Raw genomic sequence first — 14,639 nt, 5'->3', positions numbered from 1 at the left:
AGCTAGTCAATGAATTTGGTAAAGTAGCAGGATACAAAATTAATGCACAGAAATCTCTTGCATTCCTATACATTAATGATGAAAAATCTGAAAGAGAAATTAAGGAAACACTCTGATTTACCATTGCAACAAAAAGAATAAAATACCTAGGAATAAACCTACCTAAGGAGGCAAAAGACCTGTATACAGAAAACTGTAAGACACTGATGAAAGAAATTAAAGATGATACAAACAGATGGAGAGAAACACCATGTTCTTGGATTGGAAGAATCAACATTGTGAAAATGACTATACTACCCAAAACAATCTACAGATTCAGTGCAATCCCTATCAAATCACCAATGGCATTTTTCACAGAACTGGAACAAAAAGTTTCACAATTTGTATGGAAACACAAAAGACCCCGAATAGCCAAAGCAATCTTGAGAAAGAAAAATGGAGCTGGAGGAATCAGGCTCCCTGATTTCAGACTATACTACAAAGCTACAGTAATCAAGAGAGTATGGTACTGACACAAAAACAAAAATATAGATCAATGGAACAGGATAGAAAGCTAAGAGATAAACACACACACATATGGTCACCTTTGCCCTTTTTTGACTTGGGTTGTTTGTGTCTGTTGAGTTGTAGGAGTTCTTTATATATTCTGGGTATCAATTCCTTATCAGATACATGATTTGTATCTCCCATTCCATGGGCTACCTTTTCACTGTTGATAGTGTCCTTTGAAGCACAAACTTTTAAAATTTTGATGATGTCCAACTTATCCACTTTTTTTCTTTCATGTGCTTTTGGTGTCATATCCAAGAAATCATTGCCAAATCCAATGTCATGAAGCCTTCCTCCTGTTTTCTCCCAAGAGTTTTATAGTTAGAGCTAATCTTTACATTGGCATCAATTCAGTAATTCATTAATATTTTAAGTATACTTTTGCAATCACTTATAAATCTATTATCATCCAGTTTACATTTTCCACCTACCCATTAAGAAATTAATCCTTTTATCTATTCTTTTAATCGGTACCTACAAAGCTAAGAATTATGGATACAGCAGTGAAGTGGTCAGGAATGGTCCCACCCTGCCCTCACCAAGCTCATAGCCTATTGATTGAAGAAGCCAGACACTGAACAGGTGATTACAAGCACAGGTATGACATGAAAGAAAAGGAAACTGCCAACATGTAAGACTGAGAAACATAAACTAAACAAAAAGATTTTATCAATTTCTTGGGAGTCTTTGACTTATTGGTCTATTAACCCAAACAAAAAAATACTTTAGCTAACTACTGACTCCGAATGGTAATTATTGCTTTCTTCTCTAAGTGCTCACAGACTTCTATTAGTTTCAGAGTCCACTCTAGGCTCTACCGGGGGCCAAGGAGCTCTTGGTCTTCAGATTCTGGAATCTAACATTTCACGGGTTTAAAAAAACTAGGACCACATTTGCCTTTGTATTTTTGGCTCTCTGAGACTCAAAATCTGAAAATATCTTAATTTCTCATAGATAATTCTCTGAAGTAACATTTATAACTTCTTTATCTACCTCAGGGTATTATTCACTGGATATGAAGATCTGAAGTCATTAAAAGCAACCCGGTGTTATGTGCTCACCTCTTTAAGGTTTTGATCCCTCCTAACCATGTTTGCTTGGCCATTTTTGGCTTGAAGATTGGTTCCCTTTATAGCAAAGAGAGGAGAATTTGGAGTTAAGTGATTTCATTTTGTCTCTCTCCTTTATTAAATCTTTTCCCCCAGATACTTGGGCCTATATTTTACTTTATTATTATATTCTCAGAATATAGTTTAAAAGCAGTTAGTTTCCCCTCCTCACCCCACCTTACCCAAGCCTCGGGTATCACGGATAAAAATTGGGGGAGTTGGGGACAAGTGCTTGTTGGGGGTTGAGGAAGTGCTGAGTATGAAGTGAGTGATTGTGAAGTGAGTGGCATCTATGTGTGCACAGCTGGAAGTAAAGGCAGGGGGATGAGAGGTTTGGATTGGTTATGGAGATGTGAATTTTTCCACATGGAGATGAGTATAGATTATCTGTCCATGGAAGTGGGAGAAAAGAGAGTCACATGGAAGGCCAAGAACTAAGTCATGAAGGATTGGCACAGTCAGAAGCGGGGAGAAGTTTCAACCAAAGAAACTGAAATTCATAGAATAGGAAGAAAGCTTAGAAATGATCTAGCCCACCTCTCTCGTGTAACTGATGAGGAAATGGTTGTCCAGATAAAAAAGAATCAGTCAGTGGAATAGCGACAAATGTATAGAGTTGTATAAGTCCTGAGAGGGTGGGAAAGTGGTTTTCAAGAAATAGGAGATGGTCCACAGGGCCAAATGGTACAGAGGAATTGAAGAATGAGAGGGCACTAAGGATGGGCCTCAAAATTGATTAAATGATGCTTTGGTCTTCCAGAGTACAGTTTTGATAAAGCAAAAAAAAAAAAAAAAAGGAAGCCAGATTGCAAGGGTAAGTATCAGGGAAAAGGGTGGGTTTGAGTGTGAAAGAGACAAGGAGACAGATATAATGAGTTATAATACACTCAGTAGGTTTGGCAGTACTAGGCAAGAGAAATAAGATGATAGCTAGAAATAAAGTTTAAGACAATGGAAATATTACTACTTTAAGACAGAAAGGAAGGAACCAATTGAGTGGGAGGGATTGAGGATGCAAGAGTACTCCTACCATCCTTGGCAGGAAGATCACAAGAAGCAGAAAAGGAACCAGAGCACAGGTGGATGTAAGCTTTGGAAGATACTGGAAAGTGAAAAGAAGAAGGTACCACATGTGGTGAAGGAGGCAAAGCAAAAGGAAAGCCACATCCCAGAGGACAGGTATGGGGATATGGGGAGAAAACCAAGCTGAACTCAAGGTCCAAGGTGGGACTCTGAGTCCTGCCTCTGCCTCTCCCTGGAACACTGACTTTGATCCCTCAGAGCTTTGTTCCCTCGGAGCCAGCAGCTTTACATTTGGATGTCACAGTTTTTATGAGACGGATATCAGGTAACATACATGCATATGCCTTGTACAAGCTGAGTTATCAAAGCATTTTTGAGATTCATCCCGGGGCTCACAATGCAAAAAGAGAAGATCTGAAATGGCTGCGCTAGTGAGTAAATTCAAAAGTTCACAAGATGTGTGCTGGCTGGGCAGTAGGAAGGTTCTAGCTGGAGCTGGAAATTGTGTTTCTTTGTTCAGAAGAGAGACCCAGGGAGCCCTCTTGCTGCTCTCCTGGGCACTGAAAGGCAGCACAGAAAAACCTTAGAGAAAGAAGCACCAGAGTGTAAATTCTGAGATGGGATGGTGGGAGCAGTAGCAAGAAGGTACTATTTCAAGGGCCACTATTCCCTGGAGTCTCAAAGCCCAACCGGCCCAAGGTGATGGTAGCAACACTTTTAACAGGGTTATACTGAGGTCACCAGATTCTCAAGCACTCCCCTCTTCTTTAAAGTTCAGAATCATCAAATTAGAGGACCAAACCCCATCCTTGACCACATGAAAAACAAAACGAGGCCTGCCTCTGACTCAGACTGTTCACCGGGAATGAAGGATGCTGTGGAATCATAGGAGCACGGATTCTCAGGGTGGGTAGAGACTTTAAAGGCCATTTATTCCACCACCTGGCTGGTGTGCGACCCTTTTCCATAGTCTGGCAAAATGCCAGTGTAAGCTCAAAATCCTCCAGTGACAGCCCAGTTCATGCATGGCAGCTCTGATTATTTCATCGACTATCCTTATATTGATCTAAAGTCTATATGTCCCTATAGCTTACATACCGGTCTGAGTGTGGTCCTTGGGATCCACATAAAAAAATCTTCGATGTGCCCTCAGCATCTCCATTCCTCCCCCTTGATGGTCCTTTTCCAGTTGACATGTTTGTCTGTCTCTGCTACCAAGTCTGGCTCTCAGATCTGAGCACAGCTCTCTGGGTGTGCTCCGGGCTGCACAGGACAAAACAGGGCCATCACCTCCTTCATTTCAGGGACCAGTGCAGACACAGCACACTTAGAATTTTGAGGAACACGTCATATTATTGATTCACACTGAACAAATTGCTCACTACAACCCCTATACTGTTGTGGGCAACTGATTGTGAGATCAAGAACTCTGTATTTATCCCTAGTAAGTTACATCTTGTAATATTTGGCCCAGGAACAAAAGAAAGATATCAACATGGACATATCTAACATACTTATCATTTATTCACTCTCATTCATTCATTCATTCAATAAGCTGTTCCTCCCAGTTTTATGCACTTAGTAAATGTGACTAGCCTGCACTCTATGTTTATTCAGTTATATTTTTACGCAAACTATTGAAAAACATGTCCAAAAGGGCAGAGGCCTACTGTACAACATGAAACCTCTCCCTGAAGAATGATTGACCACTGATTTAGTTACTTTATTAATTCAGAAAATTCACTCAATTAATATGTGTTGAGGCTGCATGCGCCAGGTCATGATCTATGTGCTGGAGAAACACACAGCAGTGAACAAACCAGACAAGGTTCCTGCTGATTATAGAGGGAGAGACAGGATAATGCTAATACTACTACTAATAATAACTAACATTTATCGAGCATTTCCTATGTGCCAGGTATTTTTCTAAACACTTTACATGTTTATTCTTCACAAAATCTTATGAAGTAAATACAGTACTGTCATTATTCCCATTTTATAGATTAAGTGTTCTGAGGCACAGAGGAGTTAAGACACGTGCTCAAGATCACACAGATCCTAACGGATGGAGCATCAGCCTAGGCTGTCTGGCTCCAGAGCCTGTCTGTTTAACCACTGAGTTTCTATTGTGTCTCTGCAAAAATAAACACTAAATTAAACATACACATAAACGCATAAGGAAATATTCTCATACAAAAAAGTCGCATTTAAGCTGAGGTCTGAATGACAAGAGGGAGCCAACGTCTCAAGAACTGAGGGAAGAGCAAGAGGTAGGAGAGGTGGGCAGAGGGCCTATCATGAGGGGCCTCTTGTACTAGGGGAATGCTAGGGATATAGCTATAGGAACTCAAGCGTTCATAAATATGCCTAATTGCTTCAGTATTCAGCCTACACATGATCATTTTTTCCACAAATATTACGTGAATGATTTCCATTCCTAATCCCCACACGTGATCAAAGATGCCCCCTTTACATTCTGACAGTTCCCTTCTAGCTGTCACCATCACTGGTGTGTACCAAGACACACTCTGGACCCACAGTCAAGATTCAGCATCCATTACATCTGCATCGTGCTATGTGATCTTGGCCAAGTCACAGCCTCTCTGATCTTCAGTTTCTGGGGATTTTGCCCATTGCTCCAGAATGCCACCTTACACCTAGAACTGAACCACTAGGGTGTTAAGCATCTGGGGACACTTTGATCTAGGGAGCAATCACTCTTTCAACCTTTCTCCTTCCTGATCTCTTCCATCCTTCTCCCCACAGGCCCAGGTAAGCTGTGTCTAACATGATGCATCTGGCTTCCATTACTAGCAGCTCCAGGGACTGCTCTCTCATCTCCCAGAAGCCCTGCTGGTTTGACCCCATCAAGTTCTACTTACCCAAGTGTTATACAACCCTCCCCTTAATTACACACTCAATCAGTTCCTCCCGATCTCAGCAATTTGTGGTCTCTGGGCATCCCCTGGCTGCTTTTCTGGAGGTAGCTCCCAGGCTGGGCCTTGGCAAGCCTCTGAAGCACTGACTGGATTTCTAAGGCCAGAGTTGAAAGCCTTGCTGCTATTTCACACTCTATTTCCTTCCAAATTAATTCTCTGATGAATACTGTCCTTTGCAGTGATTCAGTACAGGCCATTTTCTTACATCTTTCCTTTACCTTTGACACTTTTAATCTCTCTTGAATCCAGATTTTCCTCCGTGGAAAACCTGCCTCAGGGGAAAATGCCCTGCTTTCCAACCTATATAAACAGACCTACCCCGCAGCACACTTCCTTTACTGGTTTACCTAGGCCCTACTTTTGATTTCAAAGCACATGCCTGCACTCTCTAAACATCCCTACACCACAAGGAGCAACTCAAAACTTCAGGGCATGTAACAAGCTGCTGAATTGTAGTTTCTCTAAGCCCCAAGTACATGAAGATGCAGATTCAAAGTTTGTACTTAAGAAGCTACCACGTTCCAGACCCTTTTATATAGTGATTTTGTTTTACACTCTCCACCACTTTCCCTCTCCAACGTGCAGAGAGTATCATCATCCTCAATATACAGATAAAGAGAGGCTTGGCCATTACGTGAGTGGCCCACGGTCACAATATACAGATAAAGAGAGACTTGGCCATGTTACGTGAGTGGCCCACGGTCACAGAGCACGGGAAAGTGGTAAAGGTGGAATTCAAGTCCCTGGTTCTTCACTCCAAGGTGGGTGCTCTCTTACCATCCCACAAGTGGCTTAAGTGCCTCTAAAACAGTCACCAGGATCTTAACCCCCAATGGCAGGCCATCTAGGATGGGGCGCCCACCGCCACGGCTGCCTGAGGAACACTCAGAAGGAGCCACAAAGAGGCTTTTCTGGCAATAATTTGAGCAATGCCTCACGTTTTTATAACACTTTTTACATTATGAAGTGCTTTACATATGTGGCCCCTGGGATAGTTCTGTGAGGGAGGCGCTATATTTGAGTCCCACCATACAAACGAGGATATGCAGGCTTGTTAATGGAAAGTTAACAGAATGTCCAAGGTCACACAGGAAGTACATACAGAGGTAGGACTTGAACTCACAGCTCGTGACTCCAAGACCAGTTCTCTCTCAAGTCCTTACACATTAGTTTGGATTTTTGCTTCAGAAATGGAGATTCCATGCCACCAGCCCTCTTCCACCACCTCCCACCTTCAGGGAAGTGTGCATTTCAAAAGCCAGGTGGAGAGAAAGGCGCTCAGGGAAGACCAGCTTTTTATTGGGGAAAGTGTTTCTCCCCTCTCTCCACTCACCCTTGGACAGGGACCAGGTTCCTAGAGGCTGGCGGGGTGGACTGAGAGGGTCAGGACTGCATGGCTGGTCCCCTTGGCCACTAGAAGTCAGGGTCTGAACAGAGCACACAGCCTCTCCCCAGACAATTCTCCAGCCAGCCAAAGGGACTCACACTTGCCCTAGCAGACCCAGGGTACACAGCGAACCACAGCTCTTGGCCCCAAAGCTGAAGAATGATACGTCCCTGGCATATAGTAAACAAAGTAGTTGCTCTTAGCCCCTCCCAGCCTCCTTCGCAGGTACATGGGCAGTGCCCTAGAGGAGTCCAGCTAAGGAAAAGGGGTGCCAGGTATCACTTACAAAGACCCAAGTTTCTTATAATAAATACAAACAGGTTACCATGCCAAGACCCAGTGCTCTGAGGCCTGGGGGTGGGGTGGGATGGGAACTCTTTCTTCCTCCCTCTCTCCAGGTGGAACTTTCAGAGTTTTGATGTCCTTGCTGTTCTTTTAAACTGTCTACATGCAACTATTAAAGGGGTGCCAGCACAGAGCAATGCCTGGCCCTGTCTACTAACAGCTATTTCATCCCACTGCGTACCAGACCAAGAGCTCTTGAGTAAGATAAGCCATGAGGCCCTCAGGAGGGTTTGGCAGGTGAGTTCCCCATGAAATCAGCCTACCCGAGCAAGCCCGGTTATGTGGGGGAAGAGGAGTGACCGCTCTCCTCTATCCTGGGAGGCCCTTTACTTTGCCATCCAAGGATGAGATCCCCTCTGGAAATTATTTTAACCTTAACAACACTCATTTTCAAAAGCATTAAGAGAAAGGAGTCAAGGGCAAGGGCTGGTTAGGAGTTTATGAAGTGCTTTGCACATCCATCCTCAGAACAAATCGTCAGGGAGGCAAATAGCAACATCACTGTTTTATAGTTGGGAAAGCATAAGCTCTGAGAAGTTAAATGACTTGCCCACAGCTGCACAACTGGTGGGCGAGGGGCCAGAGTTCTCCCGCACACACAGGCTCACTCTTCTCCGTAAGGGCAGGCACTGCCTACGGAGAGGGTGGCTGGAAAGAACAATCCCAGTTTCCTACTAGTTGAGGAAACCTGTTACAGCTAAGAATCTAGTGGGGAAGAAATAGCCAAAGGGCAAAAAGGAAAGTTTGAACGCCCTTATATTTACTCAATTCTCACAACAACCCTAATTAGTAGGTATAATTATCTCTGTTTTACATGAGAGGAAAAACAGGCTCAGAGACACCTGTCCAAGGGTCACAAATACTAGCTTCAGAATTTGAACCCAGTAGAAGCCGCGTGTTTTCTTTACTCCATGCTTCCCCCTGGTGGTGAGTGGGGAAGAGTACATAGAAGCCCCTTTGTGCAAAGCGGAAACAAGGAGAGGGAGAGGTCAGAATCCATTCAGTAGATCTTGGCTGAAGTCCACTTTGTGCCACGTCTTGTGCTTGGCTCTAGGAACACAATAATGGACAAGACAGGCAGCCCCCTACTGAGGGACAAACAGAAACACGGGAGGCATCAAGATGAGAGGGATAGGGACTTCCCTGGTGGTCCTGTGGTTAAGACTCCACACTTCCAATGCAGGGGGTACGGGTTTGATCCCTGATCAGGGAACTAAGATCCCACATGCCACAAGGCACGGCCAAAAAAAGAAGAAGAAGAAGAAGAAGGAATTCTCAAGACAGCAATGTAGAAACCCTGCCTGAGTTTCCAACCATCAGACTCAAGATGGCAACACCATCTCTTACCTGAGCCTACTTCCTAAAGACTTGCTGGTCCCCAGGATTGTGTGAGCCAACTTCTTAAGATAAATGTCTCTCTCTCTCTCCTTAAAAAAAATTGCTTAATTTAAAAAAAAAAAAAAAAAAAAAAGATGAGAGGGATACATGGGCAAAGGGAGGGTGTGTCGGGGGCCAGGGGAGGAAACAGTGTGTCACAAGAGCCAGAGGAGCGGGACTAACTGTTCTTGAAAGAGTTCAGTCTGGCCGGGGGGCGATGCATGAGGGGGTGTGAGGGACGAGGCTGGAGATATAAGCAGGGGCCACGTCTCAAAGGGTAACGGAGCACAAGAAAGGGAGTGACCCGTTAGGAAGGCACTGAGTAACCTGGGAGGATGATTATGGGCCCAGGAGAGCAGCGTCAGAGGTGCTCACTCACTCAACAAATGTGTGAACACTAGTGCATGGCAGGCATTATTCTCAGTGCTGGGGACACATCGGTGAACAAGGTAAAGTCTGCCTTCGTGGAGTTTACGTTCTCATCAGGGAGATAAATAAATACACAGATGTGTAATATCAAGCACTGAGAAATACCACAGGGGAAAACAGACAGGACAAGGTGGATCCTGGATTTGCTTGGGCTACTGTAACAGAATATTACAGATCAGGTAGCTTAAACAACAGAAATCTATTTCCTCACAGTTCTGGAGGCTGGAAGTCCAAGATCATGGTGTCAGCAGGGTTGGTTTCTGCTAAGGCCTCTCTCCTTGGCTTACAGATGCCCATCTTCTCCCTGTGTCTTCACATGGTCTTCCTTCTGTGTCAGAGTCCTAATGTTCTCTTCTTTACCCAGTCATATTGGATTAGGGCCCACTCATATGACCTCTTTTTTTCTTTTTAAGTTGAGAAATATGGTTTTTAAAAATTAATTACTTTATTTATTTATTTTTGGCTGCATTGGGTCTTTGCTGCTGTGCGCGGGCTTTCACTAGTTGCAGTGAGTGGGGGCTACTCTTCGTTGCGGTGCACGGGCTTCTCATTGCAGTGGCTTCTCTTGTTGCGGAGCATGGGCTCTAGGTGCGCGGGCTTCAGTAGTTGTGATGCGTGGGCTCAGTAGTTGTGCTGCACGGGCTCTAGAGTGCAGGCTCAGTAGTTGTGGTGCATGGGCTAAGCTGCTTCACGGCACGTGGGATCTTCCTGGACCAGGGCTGGAACCCATGTCCCCTGCATTGGCAGGCGGATTCTTAACCACTGCGCCACCAGGGAAGCCCATATGACCTCTTTTTACCTTAACTACCTCTTTAAAGACTCTATTCCAAATATAGTCACATTTGAGGTACTGGGGGTTAGGACTCCAAAATGTGAATTTTGAAGGGACGTAATTCCACCCATAACACAAGGTGATAGAGTGTAACTAGGCTGGAGGTAGAGTGAGGGGGTGGATATGAAATATCTTATGTAGGACAACAGGGAAGGGCCTCCCTGAGATGACAGTGAGCTGAGATCGGAATGAAGAAAGGGCGCTAGCCATGCCCATGTCTAGGAGAGCATTGCAGAGAGGGGAAGAGCTTGTGCAAAGAGCTTGAGGTGAGGACGCGACTTGGGGCTCCTTGGCAGACGAGAACGGTAAGGCGGCTAGTGCAGCCGGCGTGAAGTAAGAAGAGACAGGTAGGAGAGAAGTCACATAAAAGCCTTGACGACCATTATGACTGGCTCTCGCTTTGAGATGGGAAGCCCGGGGAGAATTTTGAGCAGAAGAGTGACATGATCTGACTCGTATTTTAAAAGCAACACCTGTGTTGAGGATAAGTTAGCAGAGAGGGAAAGGGCAGAAACAGGAGACTTTGCAATAATCCAGGTGAGAGGTGATGCTGGGATGAAAATAGTAGCAATGGAAGTCTCGAGAAGTGGTCAATTCTGGATAAAGTTTGAAGAGAGGTGCAATAGGATTAACTGACGGATTAGATGTAGTACAGGAGAAAAAGAGAGGAGTTAAGGGTAACCCCAAAGTTCTTGGCCCAACCGGCTGGGTTAATGGTGGTGCCATTTACCTCAAGGGAGAAGCGTGTGGGAGAAGTCGAAGAGGCATGAGAACTGAGAGTTTAGCATGGACAATGGGAAGTTCAATACATATTAAATAGCTTAAATACCCACGCAGAGATGTTGAGTAGACAGTTGGAAATGGAACCAGAATTCAGGGGAAAGGTCCAGGTTGAAGGTATGAATTTAGGAGACATTATGTAAATAATATTTTAAATTATGGAACTGCTTGAGATCACCTAGGGGGGTAAGTGTAGGAGAAAAGGTCCAAGGACTAAGCCTCGAGATACTCCAACACTTAGAGATTTTTAAAAGGTAGATTCAGCAAAAACTGAGAATTTGAGAAATGAGGAAAACCAAGAGAGTATTTGTCAAGGAAGCCAAATGAAGAAAATATTCCAAGAGTGCCGATGAGAAGCTGAGTACAAAGACTGAAAGCTGGCTACGGATTTAGCACCCAGAGGTCACTGATGATGTTGACAAAGCTGTTTCCATGGAGTGGGAGGGGTGAATGCCAAATCACAGTTGGTTCAAGAGAGAAGGGGAAGGGAAGCATCAGAGACGGCAAGTATGAACAACACTTTTGAGCAGTTTTGCTACAAAGGGAAGAAGAAAAGAGCATAGTAGTTCAAAGATGTGGGAAAACTTAAGACAGGAGATTTTACAGCATATGTGTAAGCTAATGGGAATAAATGGTAGGAAGAGAAAATTAACAATAGAGGAAAGAAATAATTGGAGGAATTACTGCAAAGCTGGAGGGTTGGCCTTGGATAGGAGTAGGGATGGTTCATTCTTAGTAACAGGAAGGAGGGCCTTATAGGCACCAATGCAGCTGGGTTAGCAGGTTGGGGGTGGCGTGATGGATATGGAAGTTCTCTTCCGATTGCTTTTACTTTCTTAGTGAAATAAGAAATAGAGCAATTAGTAGGGTGAGGGGATATTGAAGATCGAGGAAAAAAGATATGAGTATATTCAAGAAATAAACAGGTAGGACTGATAGAACTTAACTGATTAGACATAAAAAAGTGTGAGAGGAAGGAGACAAGGATAGATTTCTGGTTTAGTATCTGAGTGGATGGTGGAGGCGTCTTCCATTCAAATAGGGAAGGCTGTAGGAAGAGCAGATCTCGGAGGAGAGAGGGAAAATTTTGTGTCTGTGGGACATCCAAGTGGACATAAGTGTCTGAAGCTCGGGAGAAAAAACTTGAACTAGAGAAGTAGATCTGGGAGTCAACAACATAAAGATGGGAAGCAGAGGGGTTTTTGTGCTTGCTATTTTCTCTGAGAAGTAAAGGTGTTGGTGGCTTGAGATCAGAGAAAGTTTGAAATAGATTCTGGGGAAGAATGAGAAAATTGATAAGGAAATAGGGGGATCACCAGGTAACCTTGGGGACCCAGGTCAAGGTGGAGGACTTATGCTAAGAGTGGTCCCGACCCGCCAAGCGAGCCTTCATCCACGCTCCTGGAGCTCCAGCCACCAGAAGCCAGTGCCCTTCCTGCCAGGTCCCCACAGCAGGGCTGCACCTCATTGCCCAGCAACGTGCCCTGACCTTCAAGCCTGCCTTTTACATAACACCACTTCCTTCTTGCTTACCTGGTTAACTCCTACTCCCTCATTTTCTCTATTCAGATCAGGACAGAACTTCCCAAGAAGCGTTTAACTGCTCCCCCCAGCCCCTGACAACTGGGGCTGGGGGTGTCTTCTCTGTACCCAAGTAGACCCTGATGTACCTTATCACAGAATGAAATATACTGTATTGTCATCACTGATTTACTTATCTGCCTCTCCTACTGGACTGAAACAACTTGAGGGCAGTAACCTTTCACCTTTATAATGATCACTGCTTAGTAGGTGCTCAATATATGTTTGTGAAATGAAGATAAGAAAAAAGAACTGAAGTCCAAACCCACACTCAATTCTACAGGGTCATGATGTCCCCAGCCTATGTCACAGGAAGCTGCTTCTGGCCATGGAAATCAAGCCACAAAATAGGATATATCATTCCGGTCTCAACATTACATGCCTTTTCCTTTCAAGAAGAGACCCTAATATACCTACAGGAGGGAAATACCCTTCCCTCATGTTAAAGTACCTTAACCCTTGTTCCTGCCTTTCCCAAACACAACAGCTGGAGGCATTGTATAAAGGCATTTTATTCAAAAAATCAACACATCCTACTTGTACAAATCACTCACTCTCTATTTCCAAGTCCCATCACTTGGGCTTCAGAGCAGAGTGTGTGGTATTTTTCTGGGCTCAAGGTATAAATTGACATGGTGTTCAAGAACTTGTCCAGTGGACACAGCCGGTCAGGGCAACCTTTCGGCACCTGCTCCTGTGGAAGAGACAGAACTCAGCAGGGGCACTGAGGACCCTGTCTGGCTGTTTTCAGCTGTGCCCGGAGTTCTGAAAGGCTTTGACCCAATGGTGTGTGTATACACACATATAACAGCCAGGAAGGTCCCATTAACTGGTCAACTTCCAGATTAAGAGCACTATGCCCTGCTTGTGAAAGTCCCTCAAGAACTGTTGGTTGAATTGACTGGGAAAACACACTCATGTTTACTCCTGAGCTGGGAAGGCTAAAGGTCTAAGCCGTGGGGAGTGCTCTAGCCCCTGCCCTGGACAGCAACCTGCTGAAGCAGCCAAGGCACCAAGAGTACTGACAGTAAACATCACCTCCCAAAGACATCATCATTAATTTTCAAAACAGGCCTCACAGTCAGGGTGTTACATCCTGGCAGAGACACTCAGGAGAAGAGAAGGGTGGTCCTATTCTTAGAAGATAAGGGATAAGGCCCAAGTCCCAGCCTGCCACTATATGCCCAGTTCTGCCTTAACCCTGGGCCACAGCCTTGAGAGGATTCAGAGAGCTCAGGTGCCAGTGGAGACTCCCTGGGCCTGCGGAGGGAGACTTGGTGCTAAACCAGGTGGGTGGGGTCGCCCAGCCACCTCCCAACCCCACCGCAGAGCTCTTACCTCCCCACGGTAATAGAGCTGCACAAACCATTCCTTAGATTCCCGGTGCTGGTAGAGTTCCATGGTCAGGTCCACAGCAAACGGGGGCCATCTGTGGTCAAAAATCCCCAGGGCCATTAAGAGAGGCATGAGGGTCACATCATGAGCTGCATAGAGGTACAGCTTTCTGCAAGAAGAAAACAGCCCTTCACAATTAATTCTTGACCTTAGGGCTCTGGAGGCCAGGACACTGCTGCCTTCGCAAGTGAGGACACCGGTGGCGTCTACGAATCAGCTGAGCCTACTAAAAACTCCTTTGAAGTAGGTCGTGGGGAGAACCCTCATCCCGCACGCCCCTCCTTTTCATGAGGAGGGATCCACACTGGAGTAGCTCTCCGGGCCTCCTCCTGCCCGACCAACCACCTACTCCTCCCCCGGTGAGTTCTGAAGAAGAAACTGGGCATGTGTGGCACAGCTCTACCTCTCTCTTCTCTTCGGGACCCGCCTGCCTACAGCAAATGTTCTTCCTACTCTCAGCTGTGTGATGAGTTTAGCAGAGCAAGCTCTCCTTGTTAGGGAAGCTTGCAGTTTGGGGGAATTAAGTCCATTTCATTAATATGCCTGTTTGGCCCTCAATACATTCTCTAAATGGGCTTTAATCAGTAATAAAGTTGCCTTTTAATCTATATCTACCTGAACCCTGTATCTGTCTCTTGGGAAACACTGAGGATTTTATTTGTTGACCCTCAACCTAGAAGGCTAGCATTGGACCCTACAGTACTCTACAGACACAAGGCCGAGGCGGGGCAAGGTGGCAAAGGTCAGTAAGAAATATATTGTCATTGCAGGTCTGTGAAGGACAGGGAAGGTCATTCACATGATTTGCTATTATAAATCTAGGCCCAAAGTTCCTGAATGTTCCTATTTCAACTCACTGTCCCCTACCTTTCCCACACTCATCGCGCATTTCT

At 45.0% G+C, this 14,639-nt stretch overlaps 1 protein-coding gene across 5 annotated transcripts in view; it reads right to left on the bottom strand.

The window, feature by feature from the left end:
• Window positions 1-236: 236 nt before the first annotated feature.
• ACP6 (acid phosphatase 6, lysophosphatidic) overlaps window positions 237-14,639 on the bottom strand; it is a 31,444-nt gene continuing 17,041 nt past the window's right edge. For 2 of the 5 annotated variants that reach the window (XM_022583899.3, XM_089916840.1), the window contains exons 9-10: window positions 13,690-13,855; window positions 237-13,045 (exon numbers count right to left, since the gene is read on the bottom strand). In XM_022583899.3, coding sequence (XP_022439607.2) covers window positions 12,902-13,045; window positions 13,690-13,855 — 310 coding nt within the window. In that variant the 3' untranslated portion in view covers window positions 237-12,901. The remainder of the gene's footprint in view (window positions 13,046-13,689; window positions 13,856-14,639) is intronic. The other 3 variants (XM_089916830.1, XM_089916829.1, XM_089916834.1) reach the window with 3 other exon arrangements.

The sequence above is a fragment of the Delphinapterus leucas genome, chromosome 1, assembly GCF_059928025.1.
Source record: "Delphinapterus leucas isolate spDelLeu-1000000601 "Yukka" chromosome 1, BTC_Dleu_Yukka2, whole genome shotgun sequence".
Lineage (NCBI taxonomy): Eukaryota > Metazoa > Chordata > Mammalia > Artiodactyla > Monodontidae > Delphinapterus > Delphinapterus leucas.
Note: the sequence above shows the minus strand (reverse complement) of the source record. Positions and strands in the feature narration are given on the sequence as shown.